The following is a 27284-nucleotide window of genomic DNA, read 5'->3' as shown; positions in this document are numbered from 1 at the left end:
AATACATCAAGGACAGCTACCAGTAGTGGATAAAAAATAATGTGCCAACACTCAAAACTGCACCAACCCATACATGTACGTACATGTACATATGTACATGTACATATGTACATGTACATGTAGATGCAGACACATGCATAATGCATGTGTGATGTGCATTGAATTTCAAGTCATTTTATCAGCAGTCTGTGTATGATTTACATTGTAAAATGTACAAAAAAATCTACACACACATAAACACACATGATACCCAGTTCTTTCCTGCAACGGTACATGAATACAATGTATACATTCAGCAACCAGTGCACAACGAAGCTCAATCATGTACATGTACATGTACATGTACATACATGTATGTACGGTACCTAGGTCAATATGCATAAAACTTAGCATCTTACGTCATGATTGGTTGACATGTTCATTTTACATTTAACTGACAACTACTTAATACATGTATGCATATGATGCAGGGACCATAAACAGTAATATGTCCCCCCCCCCCCCCCCCCCCCCCCAACAAAAACAAAACAAAAATTTACAAAAACCAAAAAACACACAAAACAATTAATTATGGCATTGAGAAGACACCCAACACTTGGATACACATGAAGGCCTTTTTTTAATCAAGGTTCAACAGTTCCTGATTTCTTGGGTTTGGTTTCCTACCACATCCTACTTCCTGCCCATCATATTGCAGAATCTGGCACAGGACACTTGCTGACAATCATCTTCCTGTCATCTGACACAGTGCATCTCCACAATTTTAAGTACATGCAGTGTACTGTGCATGTGAGGCTTCAATTACAGGAGTGTCTAGATGTCCTTTTTGGATACTCTGAAGGCAATTTTCGACACCCCAGTGTGACTTGCAAACTTTTAGGGAATGTACAACATCTGCTTTTGCTGCAATTTTCAGAAATAAATTTGGAGGAATAGTATGTTAAAGCAAATATTGTTACACTGATTTGTTTCACGCTTTGAGTTCAGAGATGCTGTAAAATCCAAGAAAACCATGGATGTTCTTGTACATGTAGTCTGGTTCCCTGACCCCACTTAGGATGAAACGAAGCAATTTATAGACGCTGGGGAATTATAAGGTCAGAGAATCAGTCTAGCTGGCTTGTACCTCTTCACAAGTGTGTAATCAATTGCAAAGAAAATGCGGAATAACTAAATATGAAATATTTAGAGCAGTTTTTTTTAAAAAGCCAGTTTTCTCCAACGCTGGTCAGCCTACAGCGATGTCAGCACACCAGGAGCCACAAATGCTTTAGACTGTCATTCCCTAACAGTCCAGTAAAGAAGTTCGTTGTAATTTGATGATTTTGTTTTTATTGTTTGCAAAAGTTGTATCTTCCCTTTAACGGCATGCATATTCAGCAACTCCGCACTGACATGTTTTATTTCTTTGTGTTAGCATGTAATGTTAGTTCGTTTTTTGTTGGGTTATTTTTTCCAATTTAAAACAAAATTTGGCATCCAATTTTTCAAATACAGAATGCTGACCAAAGCCTGCACAGTACCGGTACATATAAATCATTGAGTGTTTTGCTGCTTGAGTGGGGCCTCAATAACGTTAACGCTTTTTAAATTTCATAAACGTTACTTATGTAAAAAGTTTACCATGAAGGCTCATTACAATTAGCTGGTACAGTGATTTAACAACCTTCTTCAATCTTTGCTGTACTGAAACAGCCCCATTCACGACTAAGTCCCCCCCCCCCCCCCCCCTCCAATTACGGGCATGGGTGACACTGAACAGGGGTGACTGGCCGAAACCGGCCCTTCAAAAGACACAGGCAATTGACTTTTATTCTTTTGGCAATCTCCGAAGAAGGTGGGGGCGGCATTTTTGGCCCCCATTCAGCCTTAAGGAGGCAATCTCATCAGTGTTCACCTGGACCAGATTCTGTCTCCTGCCTGAAAGCACACATTCCAGTGCCTTTTTTATAGACAGAACCAGGATTCCACAAACATCTATCTGCATTCAGCTGAATCGCCAAAGGGGTCTGGGTACCACTTTTGTTGGGGGAGAATCTTCTTTGTCCAGGGGCAGGCTCTGATCTCTCGCTTCTCTCAACACCTACATGTATTTTGGGAGCGATTAATAAATCAAATCCTGGGTCTTCATGAAGTACCCCATTTGACAGCAGCTTGCGAATTACTTCTCTTGGTTTCCAACCCAGCTTCACAATGCAGCATTGTATGGGTACTCATTAGCCCAGGGGTCCTGAACTTACATGTAAGCACAGTGTATTCATCCTATAGGCCTACATGTACATGTACGTGACATGCATACAGAGCAAAGAAGAAATGCTTTTCTAAATTACGGACAACATTTCAAGAACTCTGTTTGTACACATCTCAAATTTATCCCACTAAATTTCCATGCACATGTACCTGCAGAATAGCTTGAGTACCGGTACATCAAAGCATTGGGCAATTTTGACTTTTAAATCTAATGTTATTCCACCAGATGAAGAATATTAATGGGATTGGGAGAATTCAACGATGCCACACATGACAGATTTATTATGGTACAGTTCAAATGTGGTTTTCAGGCATGCAACTGGCAAGTCACACACAAACAAGAGGAAATTCAAATCTTTCCAAGATTTTGTACAGAGTTTTTGATTTTCAATGGCAAACAAGTCATGGGAAGTAAAAAAGAGGAAATCAGCTGATCCGAGGAAAAGTTGCATGTCTGGTGTTTATTAGCCAGAGTGCCAGACGCAGATTTATGTTCATTTCTACCAGATCCTTCAGTACATTTTTTTCTTCAAAAGAAAATTCATGGTGTGTGATCACATTCACTACTCTAGTCCAATCCTCAAGTCCATTCGTCAGCACACATTCACACCAAATACCGCAAGAAAAAAAACTGCAGGAGCCCAGGTGCCCAGTTAAAGTTAAACACACAGTCCCAGCTCTTCAATATTGGCCCGGATCAAATGCACCGGCATACAAAAACACGCATGCCTGAGCATAACTCAATGAAAGCAGGGATTTTTTTTTTCAATGGAATAAATCCACAATGCGTGTTTTTTTCGGCCCTCGTTGACACAGCGTTCGTCTATTGTGTCTCCTCTGATGGGAATAATGATAGCAAATAAGCGATTGAATTGGCCGGTGAGTCATCAGCTCGGCCTCGTTTAAAGGAATGTGGATATTCAGCTAATAGTAATACAGCAAAAACAAAAAAAATGTCATTTTTGGTAACACCGAACTAACCTATCTCAAATAAAAGACTGCAATATTAAATCCTTCCAAATCCAACATCTGGTTTTACAGTATTTCTTAATAAATTTATTTGTGTAAATGTCCGAAGTATTAAAACAGAATAACAATTTATTTTCACAGAAATCATTTCTATGGGAGTCTTGACTCTCATGACACACAGACTAACTGGTACAAACTTGAAAGAAAAGTCAGGTATGCTAGGTGACCAAACCTAAACCAACTTTTCAAAATTGGTGGCCAACATATTGATCCCAGGAATAGTGTATGTTGTAGATTAACATCTAATTATCAATACTAATGAAGACAAAATGCCTCCAAATTGCACAGCCAAAGAAGAGAATTCAATTTGTTTGTGTTCACTATAGATTTAAAAGAGGCATCCAAGTTCACTGTTGATTTATGACCCAACATAAAGATCCAATAAATAAAGCCCAATTATAGTACATTGTACTGCCCTGTCCATGGACGTTTATTTTAATACTTTTTAGAGTTTTAAGTAATAACTGTGGTTTTGCAAACATAACAAATAAATATGACATACATTTGTAGACCAAAAAAAAATATACTTAAACGAGACGGATCAATGTGTACAACAATGTTAAAATAAACATACTATGCGCCAAGAACGACAAATGTACAAATCAAACAAATTATAAGCAGACAGTCCTTGTACACATACAGACAGTATGCGGGTCACATGACTACATGTAGATGATGGATGCCCACACACTACACACATCTGTCAACACAGCGATGGATAAATAATAAGCCCCACGGGACTGGAAATACCATTAACATATGACCCAGTTGCCACAGCAACCAGGGGTCAAATATTTGCCTATTTATTGCCCGGCCTTATATGGGCACAAATCTTTCACGTGGGCTGTGAATCGCTGAGGCCTTACGGCTGGCTGGAAGGGTGCCAAGTTCTGATTGGTCGGCTGGCTACTACGGAGCTCCGTCAATGCCAGTCTGTAGATCAAGCATGTGTAATGATTCCCAGGGCAGGCTGGACTGGAATATTACCAGGGCATGTGACTGACTGGGGATGACAAATACAATTACAATCTACGTTTAAAGCCCATGTTCAATTCTAACTTCCAAATTGTTACTTGTTAAACCACAACTCAATTTCCTTGCTGTACCAGTATGGTTACACTGTGGAGCTACTAAGCACAAAATGTATGCTAAGCAATGTCAGGCTTCCAGCCAAAATGTCATGTGCAGAGCTCATGACCGGCTTAGTTCAAACTACCAGTAAATTCTGCTTATCAGAGAAAACTGTTGAGTAATATCAGGAAATTGGGCCCAGAATTGTATATTGCATACTTGAGCAAACAATTTAAGTATTTCAAAACCAAGTTCAAGGCATTTAGGATCATTTGCATAAATCCTAAAAGTAGCCTACCAAATCATTATCAAAAGTTTTACATGTACTGGGATTAAAGATCGTACTGGTCTTTAACACCCTGTAAAATTATTCCATCTGGCTTGCTCTCTTTTAGATAAAGTTGAGAAATGTACCTGTAGGATATTTCCAACGATCAGTCAATCGACAGATTTTTGGAAGTAAAGAGTTTTATTGACAAATTGTGTTCGTGAGCACAAGGTTGTGCACGGTTACTGTTTTCTCGAAAGGGTAATCCACTTTTAAGCTGAAACATCAAGTTTAGGTTTGAACGTTCTTCTTTGGATTTCAAATGGTGTTATTATTGGAAACGAACAAAATGCATGAAAGCAAATGATACTGTACAATGTACGTTGTACCATACTTTTAAACAAAATCCAGTTCCAGCATTTCATACATGTTGTCAGACACTTTAACATGCATGTACCGGTAATATGTGTAAGTTACACCGTGGAGCTATCAAAAGGAGGGCCACCACGCTTACAGCCTTACACTAACATCTAGCATAGTCACAGATATTGTTTTGATATTAAAAATTAAAATATCAAATTTGATCTGACATTTGTAGTATTTTCCTTTCTTTTTATTTTTAAGTCATGATAATTCTGACAGGCTCTATGGGGACTATTATTGAAATCTGTGTGTAAAAGAGATGGAAAGAAATTTGATGGATACTTGAAAAGATTTCCTGTTTGCACATGTTTATTTAATTCTGTAGCGAAAGTGTTTGGAACATGTCCGTTCAATGATTTCTCTGTCAACTGTCACTGTCAGGACAAAGCGGCGTCCACTAAATAATGATGAAACTTCACACAGATCTTATTGAACTGGATTGCTGGATTTTCCAAATTTGAAAAAACAGACATTTTTTTATCACATGGAAAATTGTTGTGTGCACAGTCCCCAGGCACCCAGCGGAATGCAATATTGCATGGATTTGTGTGCACGGAAAAAACTCTAGTCCAGGAAGGATGTGCCTCCTGTAACCTTGCTGCTACTGTGAGGAAGTGGAAGGGTTTTTGTTATCATGGCCAATCGTAAAATCATTGTACTGTACAAGTACTGAGGCTGCATGTACTGGTGCGCAGACCCATTGAGACAGCAGATGAATCCAGCTTTATAATTTCATAATGGCCCAGTATTCCTGGCCACAAAGCAAGGCCGAAATATAGCAGGCCAAGGTTGGATTAAACCATGGAGATCAAATGACCTTTTGCGAAAATTATGACAGATTCTCAGACAAGTACTGAATGACGTACATGTATATATGCAGATCTACTCTATTCAGGCTGACCTCGTACAAAAATTATTCACAGAATAACAGGCTGCACACAAAACGTGACAACGAGCCAGATCTTGAAAAAAAAAGCTTTCATAGAGTGAAATTAGATTGAAAAAAAAACACTGCTTCAACAAACTGAACAAGGACAATCAGTTTTAACACACTATCGATGTACATGTACCGGTACATGTACATGGAGTGTCGAATTCCTTGTATACATGTGTACATATATATACATGTACGTATGTATACTGTACATAAAATGCATTATTCACACTTACATTTGTAAACAAATTTATGTAATGGCAAATATGGTCAACAGTTGACAAATGTCCGATATCTGACTGCAATTTCACCCCTGTACTTGCGTAAAATAAAACAAGATCATAGATGGCTACTTATTAGTGTTTCAAACACACGTAAATGGCGTACATGTATGTGTACAGCCACATGGATCTTATGCATTCCAACTCCAAGCAAATTGGATCGATTGCCCTTTTTGCTGTATGCTTGCATTAGGCCAGACACTAATACTGGAGGCCATCCTGATGTGTTAACAATTAACTTGATGACTCGTACATAAATTAACAAAGTAAGTCTACGCATGGCATGTGCATCGTATATTACCAATGCAGAGTAATAACGTGTTTGTCTGCAGGCCTGAATATGAACAGCCCAGATTATTTCACTCTTCGCGTAAACAATCTCTTAAAAAGAAAAGTTCCATTTAAATCCATCTTTAGGTGTTGCTTTTTGTGATAAAGTAAAAAATTAATTTTGTTCTCTGTCATCTAGTCATCAGAGAGTGCTGTGGAGTGTGGACTATGCAAAACATTACAAGTCACACGTTTGAGATGACATGTTTGAATAGTACACCAATAACACTTGACATACAAGTCAAAGTCTGTCAGTGTCACTGTGGCAACCCTGCATGAAATTATCTTGGACTGTTGTTGGTCCCCACACTGCACTTCAGGCAATACTTAGATGAGAATAACCATTACAGTGTCCATTTAATTGGCACGTAAATCACTGCCTCTGTCTCCATAATAATACACTAAACCATGTATAAAATGTATGCATCTTCATATACATTAAGCTCAACACAGAGTAACATGAGACCATAAATAAGTGCATGTACTGTACATAGAGACAATCAGCTTATTAATTAAGCTAAAAAAAAAAATTATTCGGTCTCTGGTCAGACCAAAGTTCCGGAATTGACGCGGCCACGCGGCTTTTTTTTTTTTTTTTTGCTTTTTTTTTTTTTCTTCAAGCTTGGATTGTACAGACAAGGTGGGTACTATTTTGCTTTTTTGGTGTCCTCATGTACATTGGTGTCCTCCATAATTTGCCTTGGTGCTTTCGATCATTTGCCTTGGTGCAATTTCCCATTCCTTGGTGCTCTTTGGTAAAAAAATTGAGGAGGTGCGGAGATAGAGGGCGCCGTTGGAGCTACCGCGGAACATTTTGGAAAAAAAAAGATCGACGCGCATGATTAAAATCGACGCGCGGCTGACCAGAGACCGACTTATTTTTTTTTTTGGCCTTACAATCAGTCCAATGTTATACTGGCACGAACATTTATAATCAAAATTTATAACCACGTAACTTATCATCAACTCAAGGATTTATTTTTCAACTTTTGATTGCAAAATGCAAAACAGGTGTGAGTGTTTCCTCCAAGGAATTACAATATTATTTCTGAAGGAGTAATTTCTTGACGGCACATTGCTGACATTTGATTTTTCATAACTCCTCCACCCACGACACGTTTTACACAATCAAAAATTACAAATGAAAGTAGCAGTAGGCCAATTCGTGTGACCGACTGGACAAGCCATCTAATCACGCATTATTAAACTAGTCTGCAAAGAACCCCCATAAGGTAAGGAAATTATCAAAAACGCAACACTGTGATTAAATGCACCCTATTCTTACCCTGTGTACATGCATACCCCTATTTCAAAATATCAAGTTGTTTACGTGTAGCCTGCATATAATTTCAAGTTGCTCCAAACATTAAAAATACAATAGACTATTTTGATATGTATGCAATGAACATTCATCATTGTCTGAGCCAGCTCGTTTTTGCACAGTGCACTTTATGCAAATTAGGCCTATTTACTAGGACTAGGCTATAATTTAATATTATTCATTGGGGTTAAGGAATTTAAAGAAGGCTTCAAATGTATCGTACATTAATTACATGTATCAAGAAAATGTTGACACTAAATTAATTGATGAGAAATACTGAGATTAATAACATTAATGACATGTCAATGTACTGTACAGCTGTATGAATCGATGTTTAACCAAATAGCAAAGGTAATTATATTATTCAGAAATTAAAGGGCATGTAAGATTGCCATTTAAATTTTAATTTTTGCCAAAAGTTTGATCATGGATAGGCCAATGCCATTTTATTACACTGCATCAACTGTATAATACAGTGTGAAGTGCAGGACAGTAACAAAAATGACACGTGAATCACATACAAATGTGGAGGAATGAGATTGAGAAAATGCCTGTTCAAATCTTATATTTATTAGAAGTCTTACATGTGCAATCATTAGGCAATCATTGTAAGAAAAGGATTTTTTTTAAAGTTTTGTGTGAATTTTGAATCACGTGGAGCTCACACGTTACATCAATCTGTCCACGGCTTACCTGATGCCAATGCTCTTCCAGCGATGGCAGCGCCGAGTAGCAACCCGTCTCATGCAGGACCTGCAACTCCTGGAAAATGTCTCCGCTCGGAAATACGTCCATGATTTTCCTCCTTCGAAAAATCACCGTCAAAATGAGACGATATCAAGTGGAGACATTCACGAGAATCCCACAAATTATGTCGTTCCTGGAGCACGGCTTGTGGGGTTGTTTTGGTGGTCCAAAAACGCCAAAAAAACAGACCTGCCCCTTTTTTCCACTCGCTCACCGCCAACGCACGTACACACACATGCTACAACCGCAACGTCGGACCGACCGCACGTACGAGCAACCAAACGCACGTACACACATGCATGGGAAAACATGAGATCCGCATCGGGAATGAGGAAGCGCGGCCGGTCAGTGATAAACTTCATGCATATCCATGAGGATTGTGGCGACATCGTCCAATCAACACCCATCTGGGTTTACTGAATATGCCGCCAAGCGTGACAACCAATCCATGCCTTCGATACATAATCACACGGCCATTCGCTGTAAGATGTTAGCTGATTGGACACTCACCTCCAGGAAAATTACCTTATAAGGGATAATTATATGCTAATCATTGCGATATATATAGCTTCGTATAAAAGCAGGTGGATCGCCGTCAATGGCGGAGCTCATTCGCGAGAGGGACGCCGGATGTGAGGGTCGTCTTACGATAGTAGCATCGTAATAACATGCACGGCAAAATTATGTTTCCCTGGAATTACATGTAAATTTAGCAAGAATTTGAGGGTATATTTTTAAAAAGGGAGAATACCAATACCACGTTTTCCCGTTGGTACCGTCCAAAATAAAATCCATGGGTAACATACAATTGACAATTAAGCAATTGACATAGTGACTTTTGCAACCACTGAACTTTGGAACGGAAGCCATAGTTGCGATCAAAGTTCCTAAAAATCAAACTGATTTATCTGTCTGGCGTGGATGCTTCAAATATCGACCAAATGATAAGAGCTTCATTGGAATAATGCAAAGCTGAACAAAGCAATATTTGAACTATCCAATATCCGTTGGCGTTGATATTTGCTAATTAGCCAACACGTTTTCAGGACAAGTGTGAGTCCACATTCTGGGCCAACTTTTTTTTCTTAGTGAAATCTATAATAACATGATAACATTATCTTCTGACAAACGAAACACACAAAATAATATAAAAACAAGTGATTACTACTTCTGTCAGCGACTAATTTTGATTTCATATACCGGTAACGTCTGGGCTTTTCCTCCCACCTCAAGCCAAACGGTAAAAATTGTGTTGAAAATTGTCATATTAAAATTGGATACAATTTTGGTGGTTTTTTGTTTTTAAGTTATTGCCCAAATCATAGACTGCCCCAAGGAAATTGAGCCATTAAAGTAAAAATAGTTATATATTTATAAAAAAAAAACCATTTCTAGTACTCTGTAATAATTGTATTATCTTTTTTCTGAGCTTTCATCCGCAACTCAGGGACTGGCGCTGGCCATGCTCTCCGCACCTCGGTCCAAGATCCTGAGGCACTCCAGACGGGCGCAGCGTCGCACTCGACGGTCGACCCAGCTGCAGCACGCAAGGTGCCATACGACTACGAGACTGAACTATAAGAAAGATCTTGACTTTCATGAGCAAATTTGATACCATTGTAACCATGTACATGTAGGTAGCTAAGGGAAACAGGAAATGTGAAAACCTACTTTAGTAGCACATTTCCTCTTCAAACATCCTCACATGAAATGACACTGTATTTGCTGAGTGTCGTGTCAAAAGAAATGCATACAGATTCTGATTCCATATGAATATCCGACCATGGATAATTTTATTTCTCCATGTTCCGACATGAATTACCTTATCCCAGACCCACGTTATATCGTAATTCTTGAGATATGATCTGTCCATTTGATTTTGTTTTAATTACTTACGTTATCTACGCCAAATCACATGCGTCACACACGGAGTGATATGACCGGGCGCGAAATCGCACGTGCAGTCTTTGTTTACTCTATACCATAATAACACTTTACTGCCCTGACTCACAAAACTAAATGATCTTTATGACTCACTGTGTCACTTACCTTGTCACCCCTTCTGCCACGGGGTTTGTCACCCACACACTCACACGAAACTGCATTTTTGGCACCACCTTCCCACGAGAAGTTGCCCCTGGTAAAGATATTCTACGCAAAAAGCTGGGCTTTAGGTGTGGTACGAATAACAAACTTAGGCCCATAGCTCGGCTTTGTGAGCATACACCCCTAATGAATATTCATGCCTTTCGCCGCGCAATATGATTATCAATACGGGAAACAAGCAACTTCCCTAAGAAACCTAATGGGGGTTATCCATTAATATAAGTGAATCATGACTTGCTTCAAAAGAAGTCTTATATTCGAGGCTAAAATACATTATCATGGAAACAAAATACACACTACGGCGACGCATAAGATTGCTGGTGCTGTCATGTACTAGAATTAATCAATTCAATAAATAGTTCAGTGTGAACGAGTGCACCTCGGGTTATAAAAGCTTGAAATAAAGTACACTACGAAAAGTGCAACAAAAATAAAGCTGAAGAAGAATTATGATTGACCCATGGTAACATTTTGATCATTGTGAAAAAAAATGTATTAATTAGATGTAAACGGAGGTTAAGGGGTATTTGGGGTGATACTCTACATACCTTGAACATACCTTGAAGGCCACACCTCCATCTTCATGTCATGTAGAAGAGAAGTGTGGCAGGGTTTAGGGGGCTTCATTTGCCCATTAAAACCCAAGTTACTTAAATTCTGCTTGAAGCAGAGAAGTGTGGGCGCTTGGATGGCACTCTCAGGCAATTTGTTCCAGCTTCCCACTACCCTCTGGCTGTAGAAGTGCTTTCTGACATCAAGTCTTGGTCTGGATTTGGCTAGTTTCCGTGAATGTCCTCTGGTACTCTACCGGGAAATTGTGAAACCTTTGTTTTATCCTGTATTCTTTGATCTTATGTTTTCTCCTGAAATTTTAACACTGGGACTTAAGTAAACCATGGAGCTATAAAAGGAAAAATGCATCTCTCCAATTTATGTTTCAATAGTTACTTCGTACCACTCTAATTATACAGGAAAGACATCCACACATGGGCTTTTAATATTGTAGAAATCCGAATACTTGATTTTTGGGGGGATGTTCGATTCTTTTCCCCTAGTTTCCTACCTCCATGGTCAAACTATAGCAGTGGAGGCACATGACTTTTATCATGGCTTACAATGAAAAGTGAAAGCGCCCTCTTTTGACGATTATTATGGGAATTAAAGATTGAGGGCGCACGAAATATTGACTCATCAAGACGTTTGGGCCAAGGCGCTCAAAGAAAAAGATGTGTTATAGTTTCATGTTACCCTTGAACAGATCTTAAGAGAAGGAAAGTCAATATAGTTGCCATAATTTTCCCCCAAAAAAATATCTAATCATCCAAATTCACATTGCTGTGTTGGTGAAAACTGTTTTAATTCCCAGCTGGGTACCCAGCAAAATGACAGAATTTAGTAATGCTTTTTGTAGTCTCACAACCAGAACGGTATTTACCCATAACAATTGGCACAATGCCTACTATATTGTATTTTAATATCTGTGTAAGATTTCCTATAGCCTCAACAAACCACACTCATGATGCATCAAATATACATGTACATTTATTGAAAACACTTGTCAAAAATACAACTTATGTGGGTACAAAATTGTAATTAGGTCTTTTTCATTTAAATTTTACTCCACAAATCTACTGATAAAAATATGACTGAAAAGTACAATATTTCTCTTTAAATATAGACAAAATGCTTAAAATGTATTTGAATATCGCGTAGAATTTCTATTAAATTTGGCAATTTAGTGTATTATTGTGATGGAATGTAAATTTTAAAATTGGGATGAGGGTAAAAGGGAATTCAAAAGCAGCGTGGCCTATTTGTATTTTTCATTTCTAAAAACTGTTACAAACAAGAGAGGGTATTAAATCAAATTAGGTTTTGCCCTTCACCGACGTTTTTTTAACACTGTATACTCAGTGTGTTACCTCCCGAGTGAAAGTTGGAAAAAATCACTCGGGTGGGACTCGAACCCACGACCTCCCGCTTTCTAGTGCAGATGTCTTACCACTCGACCACCGAGCTAACGGGATCTGTCGGTGAAGGGCAAAACCTAATTTGATTTATATCACCCCGACGCAAAATTCCATCTTATAAGAGAGGGTATTACTATACTACAAGCAGTGTTTCCCTGCCCATTCAATTGCGAGCTAGGTGGCCCACCTCGCAAAAATGCTACCTCACAAACGAAAATTGCAACAACAAAAATAACATTAATACGATAAAGGCACTGTATTTTGTGCTAAAGGTAGAGTAAATCATTTTTTCATTTGAAGCAACATCACAAGTGCTCAAAATCTACTAATAAAAGACAGGTATGCATAATTTCACAGGGAGTTTATTGCCATTACTATTTTCAATCCAAGTATACTTTTCAACAATAATTTTGTCAGTCACTTTTTGGATAGCTGCAAATGATCTACTCTACTTTAAAGAGTGGACTTTTTGTCGCTTAGAACTTGTTTCTGCACCAAAGCCACAATTTTTCCACTCTGTACAAAAAAGTTACATGTGATATTTTCGATACGCAATCATCAATATTTTGTGTGTTGCAAACAAGCATAAGCTAAAATAAGCATTCCATGTCTGCCATTGGTTTCGGGTACCAGCTCATAACCCCCAAACCTAGGGGAACCCTGACTATAAGTACATGTAACGGTTGTGAGGAATTCCAAATCCAAAACTTGATTTGTTGATCAATTTTCTATTTCGTTTGTTTTATTTATTATTACATGTATGGCGTCACCGACAACACGTGGAGTGCTGCTTCGTGGTGTCGGTGACGCACAATATCACCGACACCATCATGAAGTAGCACTCCACGTGTTACTACCATATTTTTTTCGGTTTTCAGTTTTGTACATTTTTAAACATTATTCATCAAGGCCTACCACTGCAAGAAGTTTCAAAGCTTTAAGAGCTTTACTGTAATAATTACGCTAATTATCCATGGCAACTTTTGTTTGCGCGAAGTTGACATTTTTTGTTTTCACGAAGTAGTACTCAAGTTCCACTTACCATTGTAATAATGCATGGGGCGCACAGAGCGAGCTCGAATGCGAGCAAAACGTTTTCACGAAGTAGCACTCTCCTTGTCTGCTGAGCGCGCGCGCTGACCTCCGTTTTCACGAAGTAGCACTCAAGTAGTGTTGTAATACATTGAAGAGTACTACAATACTTCATGAAAACACAAACGTATAGTTTCGCAGCTTTTATGGTTTCACGAAATAGCACGCACCTCTTTTTCTCTTATTTCTTGTTGATTTAATATACAAACGGGTCAAAACCAACCAATTTAATAAATTCAATACATCAAGTGTCCACAACGAGAAACCCAACTGAAAATACCCTGCAGTTTTGAAGGAAAGTGTTGTTCTATAGAAAGCGTTCAACTTCAATTGCCGTTTTCTCCGATTGCTAGTTTTTACTGGTATGTACATGTACATGACCGCTACTTCGTGGTGTCACAGACGATGGATTGGATGTGTGCGTGTGTGTTTAGATTTCTTTAAGATTCATGTGGGCACTGAGCTTAATCTTTTAAGTATCTGAGATATGTCAGGCCTTTCGCTCCATTTCTCCTTCCAACCATCGCTCATAAGAGCTGCAAATTCATCTGGGCAACCCTGGGGAATTGACGGTCGCTCATTCTTAGTGCACACACACCACATAATCTGCACCCCGGTCTGCCGATCTGCATATGGCACTTGGCACGTGAGGATCTGCCAAAACACCACGGCCAGAGAGTAGATGTCCGATTTTTTTGAAAACTTCTTCTCGGACATGACCTCGGGTGCCATCCAGGGCAAGGATCCTCGTTGCTCGGTGCTAACAGTTGTCGCTAGCTGTCTGGCATCGTTGAAGTCACAAAGCTTCAGTTCCCCATCCTGGCAGATGAGGCAGTTACTGGCCTTAATGTCCCGATGCACCAAGTCCTTGTCGTGCAAGTACTTCACTGCAAGAGCCAAGTTGGTACACCACTGAAGAACCTGATTCAATGGCAGCATGTTACCAGCCTGGTGACGGTCATCTAGAAATGTATCTAGGGAGCCATGCGGTGCATACTCCATTACAATAAAGACAGAGGGCTCCTTGAAGACCACACCATAATAGCCAATGATATTAGGGTGCTTCAGCTTCATCAAAACTTCTATTTCATTTGAATCAACTTTGGTGGTTTTCTTGGCAGCAACTTGGATGACATCCCCGTGGTCTTTTCGGTTCCATGTCATACAGTACACTGTTCCATTTGTACCTTGCCCCAGATATCTACTGCTGTCCCAGTTGAACTCACCAGCCTCAATGATCATTGCGCCAGATGCCTCAAGTTTGGTCTTGAGCGACCAAAGCTGGGTGATTAAAAAAAAGACTGCGATGAATGTGAGACAATTTTGTCATTTGTTTAACATCAAATTTGAAGATGACAGTTGTGTTACATGTAGTATCTAGAACCAGACTTCAGAGATTTATCAATCTGAACTGCTCCTACCGAAGTGTGACGTCAGCTGTCATTGTTCTGGTTCGTGCGCTGATGTCTTCACACTTCATATTTAGATATACGTGGCGCAGTTCGGTATTACTCTGTAGCATGACACCGGTAAATATTCAATTAAATACTCACTGGTAGTTCACTTTGAGAATTGCTTGCTGCTTAACCCTTGTAAACAAGTTTAGTGTCATGAAATTCAAAAATCGTCCCCGTTTTCACGAAGAGAGAGTCATGTTAAAAAATCACGGAACGCGGTGTACGTACTGAAATAATTATTCGCACATGAAGTTCAGTTTGTTTATACTGCGAAATGCCGAACATCTTCGGTCGGAACAGATGATCAAAATATTAAGCAGTCATATTATTTTTGAATTATTATTACCTGAATTATAATTATTATTATTATTGAATTATAAATACAATTTTTTTTGTTAATATAGGTTTTCCCGGCCAATTTCCTAAAATGTTCATTCACTTCTGAAAAATCGGTCATTCGTTTTCGTCTGAATTTGAATGAACGTCTATAATCCCATTTCAATTCAACGAAAGTTCAATAGATTTCATTGTCCGTGCATTCGGTTTTGAGAAACAGACGGCCAATTACGTTACCTGTGCATTCATTTACGCAAGCAAATTTCGTGAATGTGCAATAAAAAGTACGTTTTTCTCATTCAAAATAGCAGATTGCATCACATTTAACTTAAACTAAAAGTGAAATAGAATGACCAATGTTTCAAATCGCCCTCTAAAAGCGAAAAGGAAGTCTTGTAAACGAATCTGAATGAGCATAAACGAAATGTGCTGCTCAATCACTTAATTGATTGTGGAATCGAATGTTCTGGTAGCGAAAATGAAACGCGTGTTCAGAGCGATTCTCAAATTCAGACGAAAATGAATGACTGATTTTCAGAAATGAATGAACATTTTAGGAAATTGGCCGGGCAAACATATTAAAACGTTTTGTGATATTAATTATATTAGGAAAAAGATGCCTGTCACATCGCTTTGTGAAAACTAAAAAAGAACGTGTTGACCAACTTCATCGCCCTAATACAAATTTGCGTTTTGTGTCGAAGAAATACATTACTTGAGATGAATGTCCCTTACACCATGATGTAATAAGAAAATACTTTGGAAAGAATGTAGTATCCAGACGCCACTTCAGTGGATGTGTGCAAAGTCTATGGAGAGTCAAGATTTTTTTTTAAGTTATTTCCTAACCAAATTGGGAAAAAAATTCCATACTGGATCACCACTTTACCTGCCGCCAAACACATCAATTTTCACCTCACCTTGTGATTTCACCCAAGAGGAATCCATGAAGCCCCGGCAATGCGAAAAAAAATTAGGAAAAATGTGTTTTTAGAGCACATTTTGGATGCACACGTCGTGCAGAACTAAGATGAAGCAGCCGGTCAAAACTGATTGAAGTGTCTGGAAGACAGCGGTACGTTATACGCATGACATCGACAACCATGACAACGCATGAGCCGGCCAATGATAGTACAATACGTCATTATGAATATTTATTTTGTCATGAATATTTAGTTTATTTCAATGGTACTTTCAAATACGTCCAAAGATTGATCATTGCAACAACGATCGTGCACGGCCTAGCGGTTAAAAGTCTCATGTTTCAAACAAGAGTCCGATGTTCGAATCTCGATGAAGTAAGTGATTAGTTAATAAATAGGAATAAAGGAAAGGAGAGGGTGAGAGTAGAGAAGGGAAAGTGGAGGAAATAACCATAAAGGATGCAACTTTTGGCACTTGAAAATTAATTGAAAAAAGTGGCGATCCAGTACGGAATTTTTTCCTGATATATATGACAATAAAAGTGGCGTCAGATTGCAACATTCTTTCCGCTTGTTTGAAAGATGTAGCCAATCAGGATTGTTGAAAACTAGAATTATTCTTTACAAACAAAAGACGAGGGGGAAGGGGGAGGTAATTTCGACATGCCCGTCTAGTCTTTTCCAGAAAATCAATCTTACGCGGTCGCCAGGATACAGACACCGACACCAAAATATACCCCTTTAAAGTGGTATAACTCCATGCTCCGAAACAAACGCATCTACGGAACTGAATTTAATGCCATTACATTTGTCTTGCAATTCTTTTTCCGTGGATGTGACAAGTTTCGCACAAAACCCAAAAAACACCGGACTCCGATACAAAAGGTGCCGAAGTGTGACCGACCATGGAGGAATAAAAACATGAAAAAACATTGCCTTTTTCCCTCCATGGACCGACATACCTACCTCACCATGAGATGAAGGCAATATCTGTGAAGCCATGATCGTCGAAGAGACGGATATTCACGTACGCCTATACGGTTGAACGTTTTGGATCAATGGTAGGTCAGCCAGTTTATAATGTGCAAACGACATGACTTCATATTTACAAATAACACTATGAATGTATTGAATATTTTTAATCTTTACGTCAAGCATGGCGGAAAACTATGCGCCAAGCACGCCAGCGCGAGTATTATGTAGTTCTACATCATGAGTAGTACTACATACATGTACATGTACGTACGTACTACCATGGAGCTACTAGTACTTCCTGCTTGTTTACTTCCATGCGATGTGTTATCACAAGAGGGTGCTATTTAATTTTGAATAAAACAGCGCCACCATTAATTTCATTCGTTCGAGTATTTGGTTCTAACTTGATTCCCGTGGGTTCGCTCGTACCTCGCCCTGCAAACAGGGCGCTGGGAAGGGCAGATGAGCTTCACAGAATCTTGTGAAAGAAGTGTGGATGGCATTCTGGGTAAGTTTATCATGACATATGTATAAAGCATCTGGCTACAGCTGTATAACCACGGTTAGCCAAATGCGCGCAAATACTATCCGAAATGTTTGCCATATAAATGCATACACACTATACCGGATGTGATTGCTTTTCATTGCGGACCATGGGGACAAAATTTTGAGCGTCGAATCATATGCATTTCGTCGACCCTTCGTGAATTCGAAACGGAGCCTGAGCAACTGATGGGAGTTGAAAATTTACAAAACAGATAAGTTTTACAGATTTTCCTACATTATTATGCTTTTCAACCAAAAAAGAGCGCCGCATTAATGAATGGGAATAAAAGAGTGATGAATGACTCAGTCTTAACGGCCGTTTCAAACCTTGCAGGGTCGTGGTCGTGATGACTTGCTGGTCACAGGTCACGCAAAATATATCCAATCAGAGCGTTAATTCGTCAGCCCTTCCCAGCGTCCTGTTTGCAGGGCGGGGGGCGAGCGAATCCCGTGGGCCGAGTTTGGGCGGTTTGTTCTCGACACGGGTATGATTGTTTTGCCGCGCTCGAACGGCGGGAACACGACCCACGAAGACTGCACTCTCCGTCATTAATTTTCTGACATCTCTTCGTCTGCTCCATCACAGAAGTCAGGGGCTGATCCAGAAATTTTCGCAGGGGTGGGAGTTTCATCAGCCCAAAAATCTGAAAATGTTCACAGGTTTTTTTTCTCCGGACACTTGGCCTCCGTAAAATCAAAAAGGGGGGGGGGGGGGGAGGGGGCTGGTACCATATTTCAATAGGGGGCGCTGTTAAAATTCGATGATTATTAACACTAGATTACAGAATGGTCTACCGTATTTTGAACAGGCAAACATTATACCAGTACAACTTTTTTTGGGTGTCACAGCGGGGGGGGGGGGGGTTCGACTTATTTTGTAGGAATTTGTATGGAAAAACAATTTGGACAGAGCTGGGGGGGGGGGTTGACCCCCACAAAAACCCCTCTGGATCCGCGTCTGAGAAGGCCTTTCTTTTGAAACCCACACATGAAGGATTCAGGTAACTCCGTGCATCTCAGATCAAGTCATTCTTGGTGGCAAGATTTAAGAACATAAACTCACGCACGAGGATAACAAGGAGGAATTGAACAATCACGTCGTCGGTGAAGCACAAGATAAATATTATATTGCAGTAATTTGGTAATTACACGGTATAATGGAGATCAATGTCCCATACATTTTCCACTGATGCAGACTAGCCGAGATGCAGAGCACGAGTATAAATTCCTATAGACAGATGCCACTTCCCAACTCTCACGTCTCACAACTATATCCAAGGTGTTCAAGACAGATACTGAAATTAAAGCTTAATTCGCCCCCATTCTACAATCCTGGCCGAATCTCGATGGGCCCCCACCCTCCCCCGGTCCCCGTTCAATGTTGTCTCTTATTGCGCGGTGTGTGCTCTATCAGCTGGAGAGAACAACATTGACCGGGGGAGCGGGGGAGCGGGGGAGCGGTGACTGTTGTTAGGCTCAGGAAGTGTCCCAACCATTTTGGCCGGGATTGTAGACTGTTTCCCGGCCCCACCTAAAGATATTTTTCAAGTCCAAAGGACAATGGGGTCAGGGAACCAGACTAGCCTGCACCCTTTAAACAGCTACAGCAGCTTTAATTATGTCTTTATATATAGGGCATGATAAGTTACCCAGAATGCCATCTCTACTTCCTTCACAAGATTCTGTGAAGCTCATCAGCTTAGCCCTTCCCGGCCCAGCGCCCTTGGCCCTGTTTGCAGGGCGGGGTACGTACGAAGTGCTATCATAAAGGAGGCACATCGGTATCGTGACCTGCTCCCCTAGTGTAATGTGGTGTTCTGGTGTAATGTTGTTTTCGTGTATATTTCAGTTTTGTGTGTTTTGGGTGTTTTTTTTTTCGAATTAAGGATGAGAACGTACTGTTTACTTTATTTTTCATGAAAATAATGTTTGATTACAGCCTGGTGAAGGACTGTTGGGAACAGCAAACGGAATAGGCATAGAGGCCTGATTGACAGTGTTACCAAACAAATCCGTAAAAACAAATTATCGTTTCCTTTTTTTAAAAACGTCCGTATTTTGTTGAAATAGTTGTGATGGAGTTGAGAATCTGTATCTCTCCAAATACAAACAGTACAAGTCAGGCGTGGATCCACAGGGGGTTCGAACACCACACCCCCGGAGACCCAGCTGGACCCCCCCCCCCCCCCCCCCCCGCTCTGATACACACAAAATAGGCAAAGTTACAAAAATGATAAGATCGAATATAGAAATCTAACGGGCCTGAACCCCCCCCCCCCCCCCCACCCCGCCAAAATTCAAAATAGCGTACACAATAATAGTGTTCATTGTTGCGTAACGATAAGTATGTTTAGCGCACGTACGGGCCTATTACTAACGAGGCTGCCGTATACAATTGTCCAAACAAATGAAAACAGTTGACTCATTACTGCCCAAAACATCGACTTCAATTCTGTTCGTCCATAAAGCCAAAACAGATGCACACAGCAATGTTCCAGGTTTCTCCGCCTATTATTAAGACAAATTGTTTTTGAGGAGAATTCTAAGGAAGCCTGGTGGCCGAGTGGTTAGATCCGTCGTCCACGAATCGCGGAGCCCGGGATCGAATCCCGTCGGTGTCTTTTTGCTTTTCATACACACGCGTTCTATTCAGTCATTATAAGATGTTTAATTTCCCGACGTAAAATACCAACAGTACCTTAGCTTAATCGGTAAGCACTGCTGCTGGTACTGTCCGCGAGTTCCAGGTTGGCACCTTCGTACAGGTTCAGGGCATGTGGTCCACTCGGAGGATCAGGGCTTAGGGTGCCGCCCTGTTCCTCCCTTAGCGCTTTGCTTTTACATGGTGACTGGCCCTCCGGGTTACATGGATGGACAGGGAAGGAAGTGTGTATTGGTCGGGAACGCCGAGATCCCGGAAGAGCCCTAAGGGATTGGCTGGGCATTGTTATGGCTCAGACCGATCCCTGAATGCTTGGCTAGCACATAACTTTTTGATTTTTTTTGCCTGTATTTTTTAAAACTTTGGTTTAATAAGTTTGATGATTACATCTGCTCGGCAGGCCTACGGTAGTATTAAAAACAAAGCAAAGGTCTATGTAATAAATCAATGAATTTTTAATAATTGACTATAATCAAAACGAAGTTTTGTTCGATCAATATGACTATGCCATTATTAATGTCGCAATTTCAAATGAAGTAAAGAAACGCAGTATGCAGTATTGTACCGGGCAAAAATAAAAATGTACAAAGTTGTAATGTGTTTATTACATGTTTCAAAATAAAAACGTTTCTTTAATTGTGAACATTTTTGGGGGTGTCAGAGGGGGGGGGTTCACATTATTTTCAGAAAATTTCTATGAAAACAATTGTTTAATAGAGCTGGGGGTAGGAACCCCCCCCCCCCCCCTCCTGGATAGGGGCCTGGGCGACTCTTGTACAGTGCTAGAATTTGATAGTATCTGCCGGCGCGACGTCTTTTCATACGTCGTGTCAAAAAAAGTCTTACTTATGATCGTAAATAACTATGTTGTTTACAAATGGAATTTAATCCCACAAATCGAACATTTCAATGAGCTTTCAACTGAGACATCGCACGAAAAAAAATCGGCTCATACCAAGCAATCAATTATTTAATTTCAACTTCCGAACTAAGAGCGGGACGCTCCTAATTCGTTTTGAATAGTGTGCGCAATTTCAGAACTGGAGCGCGTCAGTTAAAGCCAACTTTCAAATTTGAGTAAAGGCCTGCAAACTCAAACAAGCAAATTATTTGTTACAGGACACAATAGTCCTGCATATTTCGTTCGGAAAAGAAAATTCAATTTTTTTAAAAGGCACGTGGGCTCTATATACCAACTTTTAAAAATGTCATACTTTATAAAAATGTGTGCGTGACGATGTAGTACATTTTGTATTTCGAAGATCTCTAAAAATGGATGCCGCTGCTTGATATTTGTTGTTCTCCCTTTTACCGACATTCTTAGCGCCGATAATACCCACCTCAGGGCAGTGTCATAGCGGGGGGGGGGGGGGTGAGTTGCACAGTTGCAAATTGCAAACGGCCACAGATTTTAAGAGCGAGCCGGGAGGGGTGGGGGATCGCGAAGGGGCCGGCGACATCATCGGAAAAAGCGAGGCACGTCAGTCGGCAGCGCTGAAGAGCTCCACCTACTGTCCGAGAGCGTCCATTTAAGGGCCCGCTTTTAACAGTGTCCCTATGGGTGCAATAAAGACCCCAATGATAAATGGCCCCACTTCAGAAAGTCAGGAAATATACCTCACAATTTACACTCCAAGGTGTTCGAGACACACATCAAACTTAAAGCTCATGTCATGGTCTTTCTTCAACTTGATGAATTTTGGGAGAAATTTCCACCCGAATATAATTATCCCTTAAAATATAGTCTTGAAGCCCGTCGCCATTTTGAAAAACGGTGCCTACACTCCATTGCAAAAGAGAGCGCTTTTAGGGCCATTTTGAAAAACGGTGCCTACACTCCATTGCAAAAGAGAGCGCTTTTAGGGCCCCAATTTCATCCAAATTGTACAGAAATACAAGCTCACAATCCAGTGCAGGCTCCCATCCTTATTTTGTACGAATCCTCAAGTTCATGGCCCACAATGTGCTAAAATACTGAATAATAATATTATGAGGGCATGTAAATCGTGATTTGGCCGGCGTAGGCAATTTCGGACCGATTTAATTACTGGCATGTACCTACAATCCTGGCAAAATCTCGATGGGCCCCCACCCTCGCGATCCCCCGGCCCCCGTTCAATGTTGTCTCTCATTGCGCGGTGTGTGCTCCATCAGCTGGGGAGAACAACATTGACCGGAGGAGCGGGGGAGTGGGTGACCGTGGCAGGCGCGAGAAGTGTCCCAACCATTTTGGCCGGGATTGTAGTTTCATTTTCTGTCCAATTTTTTGTTGGAAGATTTTAAGAGAAGGCAGGAAACTCGGTATATTTTGCCACCATTTTCTCCCAAAATATCAAAATCATCCAAATTCACATTGCTGTGTTGGCAAAAAAAACTGTTTCAAAATAATTCCCAGTTGGGTACCAAACAAAATGACAGAATCATATAAATGCTTATTGTAATCTAACCACCAGAATGCTGTGGATTTTTTGACCTAGATCAATTGGCGCAATGCCTTCTATATATAGTGTATTTTAATACTAGTGTAAGATATTCTATAGCCTCAACAAACCACACCCATGATGCATCTGAATGTACATGTACATTTATTGAAAATAGTTGTCAAAAAAGCACCTTCTATAAATCAGGTATTGTTATTAGGTCTTTTTCATTTAAATTGTACTCCACAAAACTATGACTGAAAAGTACAAAGCTTCTCTCTCAAAATAGACAAACGCTTAAAAAGTATTTCAGTACTGCATTGAAATTCTAACAAATTTGGCAAGTTAGTGTTTATAGTATCCATAATGGACACTTTTATCTTGACTTGTGTGACGGAATGTAAATTATAAAATTAGTATAAGGGTCAAGGGAATTTAATAGCAGTGTGTCCTATTTGTTTGTTTTCCATTTGTAAACAAATTTCATTTGTACAAAAATTATTTATTTGTTTTCATTCGTATAAATTGTTACAAACAAGAGAAGTTTTTATTATACTCCAATAGTGTTTCCCTGTCAATTATGCAATTTCATTTGTACAAAAATTGTTTATTTGTTTTCATTTGTATAAATTGTTACAAACAAGAGAAGGTTTTACTATACTCCAATAGTGTTTCCCTGTCAATTATGCAATTTCATTTGTACAAAAATTATTTATTTGTTTTCATTTGTATAAATTGTTACAAACAAGAGAAGGTTTTACTATACTCCAATAGTGTTTTCCTGTCAATTATGCAATTGCGAGGTGACCCACCTCGCAAAAATGCAGCGAATCTCTGGGGGTTTTCACCGTAAATACTACCTCACGAACGACAATTGCAATAACAAGCAATAAATGCAAACAAGTAACGGTACTGTATTTTGTGTTAAGAGTGGACTTTTTGTCACTTAGAACTTGTTTCTGTATTAAAACAAGTGTTTTCCACTCTCTACCAAACAAAAGAAACATCTGATATTTAGCAAGCTTTTGTGTGTACATGCAACTATATTTTGCAAGCATATTTATAAGCTGAAATACGCGAGTGCGCAGTTTTAAGTCCGCCATTGATTTTGGGTACCACCTCACACTCCCCAAAACCAAGGAAAGCCCTGACTACAAAAAAGTACAAGAACGGTTGTGAGGAATTCCTAATCCAAAACTTGTTTTGTTTGTTTGTTTGTTTTGTTGTTGTTGTTGTTGTTTTTTTATTAATTAGTATTGTGTGTTTGTTTATGGTGTAATTAAAATCGTGGACACAAACGTGCAACATCGAGGACAGGAACCAAATCGAGGACTACTCGGTTAGAAAACGTGTACAATACCAGTGAGAGCTGTTGCAGAAACGTTAAGGGATAAACAAAGGAAAAGGGAAGAGGAACAATAGAAACTCCTCGATGTACACCCTCAACAAACGTGGGTGCTCATACTCTAATTTTTTTGCAACGGCTCCCATTGGTTTTGTACACGTTTTCTAATCGAGGACGTCCTCGATTTGACTCCTGTCCTCAATTACACAAGGATATTTCACATGTGTGTCCTCGATTGACACCCTAAACAAAGCCAAAAGATCGATGATGAGGAACACTAGGAAGTCCTCAATTCACACCATAAACATCCGTGGTTGTGTGTATGGGTTTTGTTTGCTTTCAGATTCATGGGGCCATGCTGCTTAATCTTTCAAGTATCTGAGATATGTCAGGCCTTTCGCTCCATTCCTCCTTCCAACCATCGCTCAAAAGAGCTGCAAATGCATCTGGGCAACCCTGGGGAATTGACGGTCGCTTCTTATACTCGCACACAAGCCACACAATCTGCATCCCGGTCTGCTGATCTGCAAATGGCACCTGGCGCGTGAAGATCTGCCAAAAAACCACGGCCAGAGAGTAGATGTCCGATTTTTTGGAAAACTTCCTCTGGGACATGACCTCGGGTGCCATCCAGGGCCAAGATCCTCGGTGCTCGGTGCTAGCAGTTGTCTCTAGCTGTCTGGCATCATGGAAGTCACAAAGCTTCAGTTCCCCATCCTGACAGATGAGGCAGTTACTCGCCTTAATGTCCCGATGCACCAAGTCCTTGTCGTGCAAGTACTGCACTGCAAGAGCCAAGTTGGTACACCACTGAAGAATCTGATTCAATGGCAGCATGTTCCCGGCCTGGTCACCTAGAAATTTGTCTAAGGAGCCAAGTGGGGCATACTCCATTATAATAAAGAGAGAGGGCTCCTTGAAGACCACACCATAATAACCAATGACATTAGGGTGCTTCAGCTGCATCAGAACTTCTATTTCATTTGGATCGACTTTGGTGGTTTTCTTGGCAGCAACTTGGACATCCCCATGGCCTTTTCGATTCCATGTCATACAATACACTGTTCCATTTGTACCTTGTCCGAGATGTCTACTGCTATCCCAGTTGAAGTCACCAGCCTCAATGATCATTGCGCCAGTTGCATCTAGTTTGGTCTTGAGCAACCCAAGCTGGGTGATTAAACAAAAATTGCAATGAATGTGAGAAATGTTGTCATTTTTTTAAAAATAATCATTAAATCTGAAGCTGTCAGTTGCATCTAGTTTGGTCTTGAGCAACGCAAGCTGGGTAATTAAAAAAAAAATTGCAATGAATGTGAGAAATTTTGTCATCTTTTAAAATAATCATTAAATCTGAAGCTGTCAGTTGTGCTAGGTTGACTAAAGTCTAGATGTGTTAATCTGCAAAACTGCTCATGCATAGCATGTATATGTAATCCTATATTAAAAAAAGCATACGCAGTGTCGTGCTGTCTGCCGTGGTGTCTGTCTGATGTCTGTCTTTCTGTCTGATGTCTGTGTGTCACTTTTGTAAAATCTGTCAAGTTCTCGCTCAAAACTGTGGATTTTCGGAATTTCCTGTTTTCAATAGCAGGTACTAATTGCAAAGGTAGGCTCTCTGTAGCTGATGTGCTTGAGGGGATGATGAATAATTTGGGCCGTATAACATGCACAAGTATCCCAGCAGTTGCCTGTCGACATGACATTACAGCGCCCATTGTCTATTACAATCGTTTTCTACAAAATATCTTGGTTTTCGTTCACGCAAGATGTCAAATCTAGTGCTAGTACGACCGTGCTAGTACGATCGTGCTAGTGCGATCGTGCTAGTACGACCGACCAAAGTCAAAATTCGAAGAAAGGAGATCTACCCATATTACTGGGTCTAAGTACTTCTTTAAAAAAAAAAAAAAAAGAGTTATAGGAGGGAGTTGTGAAACGGCCCCAACGAAAAAAACTTCGAAGAAGGCACATGGCCGGGTCAAGTAATTCTAGAACTAAAAAGTACAAAGTTGTGTTAGCCTGAATGTTCTTGTGGTCTCCTTTTCCATGTTTACTGAGGGTGTCCAGTAATGGGGCCACAGAATGGGTGATTCGTATACCCACCTCATCAAGTGAAGGCACTATCTGTGAAGCCATCGAAGTCTACGAAGAGATCAGAGTCAAACAGAGTTTTGCTCACTCCAGGTACATGTGCATGTACGCCTACTTTCTTCTTGTCTTGAAAGTTGTAGCTCTTCTCATTAGCTCAACTTGTGCACCGCTTGAAAGTCCAGGCACTGTGGCACACTGCAGCTTAGCCCTTTTATTTTATGTGTGGAGATTAATAAGACTTCAAATTTACAAAACACACTGCGAATGCAAAATATGTTTTTATTTGTACGTTAGGCAATGTTTAATTTTAGGCATGATTGATATTAAAGTGCTAGCGTAAAAACCAGGAAGTGTTTCACGGTTTTCCTGCAGTTAGTATAGGGACTGGTCCGGTTCCCGGTCCCTCCATTGTCCTTAAGGCTTCGAATGCCCATATTATGGGAGCGGGAACCAGTCCATTGCTGCACGTCGGCATCATGTGTTATCACAAGAGGGCGCTATTTAATTTAAAATGTAACAGCGCCACCATTTCTTGAAATAATCTTGTTCCCAGACTGGACCTAGACTGTTTCCCAGCTCCCCCCCCCCCAAGAAAAATGGGGATCGGTAGCTGGCTTCCATTTAAAGCCGTTGACTGGTTTACCTCTGCACGCGTTTATTTCTAAATCACAGCTCAGCTTTGTGCATGGACGATAGTTGAACAC

At 40.2% G+C, this 27284-nt stretch overlaps 3 protein-coding genes across 3 annotated transcripts in view; all 3 read right to left on the bottom strand.

Annotated features, from left to right (window-relative positions):
- LOC119721960 (Krueppel-like factor 6) overlaps positions 1–8948 on the bottom strand; it is a 36315-nt gene extending 27367 nt beyond the window's left edge. Inside the window, exon 1 of the mRNA XM_038191920.1 lies at positions 8601–8948. Within this exon, the coding sequence (XP_038047848.1) occupies positions 8601–8702 (102 nt within the window). The 5' untranslated portion in view covers positions 8703–8948. The remainder of the gene's footprint in view (positions 1–8600) is intronic.
- Positions 8949–14269: 5321 nt separating this feature from the next.
- On the bottom strand, positions 14270–17540 carry LOC119722240 (mitogen-activated protein kinase kinase kinase 20-like). Its single transcript, XM_038192285.1, has 2 exons — positions 17505–17540; positions 14270–15103 (listed from the first exon to the last, which is right to left on the bottom strand). The coding sequence occupies exons 1-2, from the start codon at positions 17538–17540 to the stop codon at positions 14270–14272; spliced, it is 870 nt and encodes a 289-aa protein (XP_038048213.1).
- Positions 17541–23819: 6279 nt separating this feature from the next.
- Positions 23820–27033, bottom strand: LOC119721959 (mitogen-activated protein kinase kinase kinase 20-like). Its single transcript, XM_038191919.1, has 2 exons — positions 26593–27033; positions 23820–25656 (listed from the first exon to the last, which is right to left on the bottom strand). Exons 1-2 carry the CDS (start codon positions 26623–26625, stop codon positions 24832–24834), a joined length of 858 nt encoding a protein of 285 aa, XP_038047847.1. The 5' UTR covers positions 26626–27033; the 3' UTR covers positions 23820–24831.
- Between the last annotated feature and the right edge of the window lie 251 nt (positions 27034–27284).

This window comes from Patiria miniata, unplaced genomic scaffold (genome assembly GCF_015706575.1).
Source record: "Patiria miniata isolate m_02_andy unplaced genomic scaffold, ASM1570657v1 HiC_scaffold_14, whole genome shotgun sequence".
Classification (NCBI taxonomy): Eukaryota; Metazoa; Echinodermata; class Asteroidea; order Valvatida; family Asterinidae; genus Patiria; species Patiria miniata.
The sequence above is the reverse complement of the archived record's forward strand: the minus strand, read 5'-3'. Positions and strand labels throughout refer to the sequence as shown.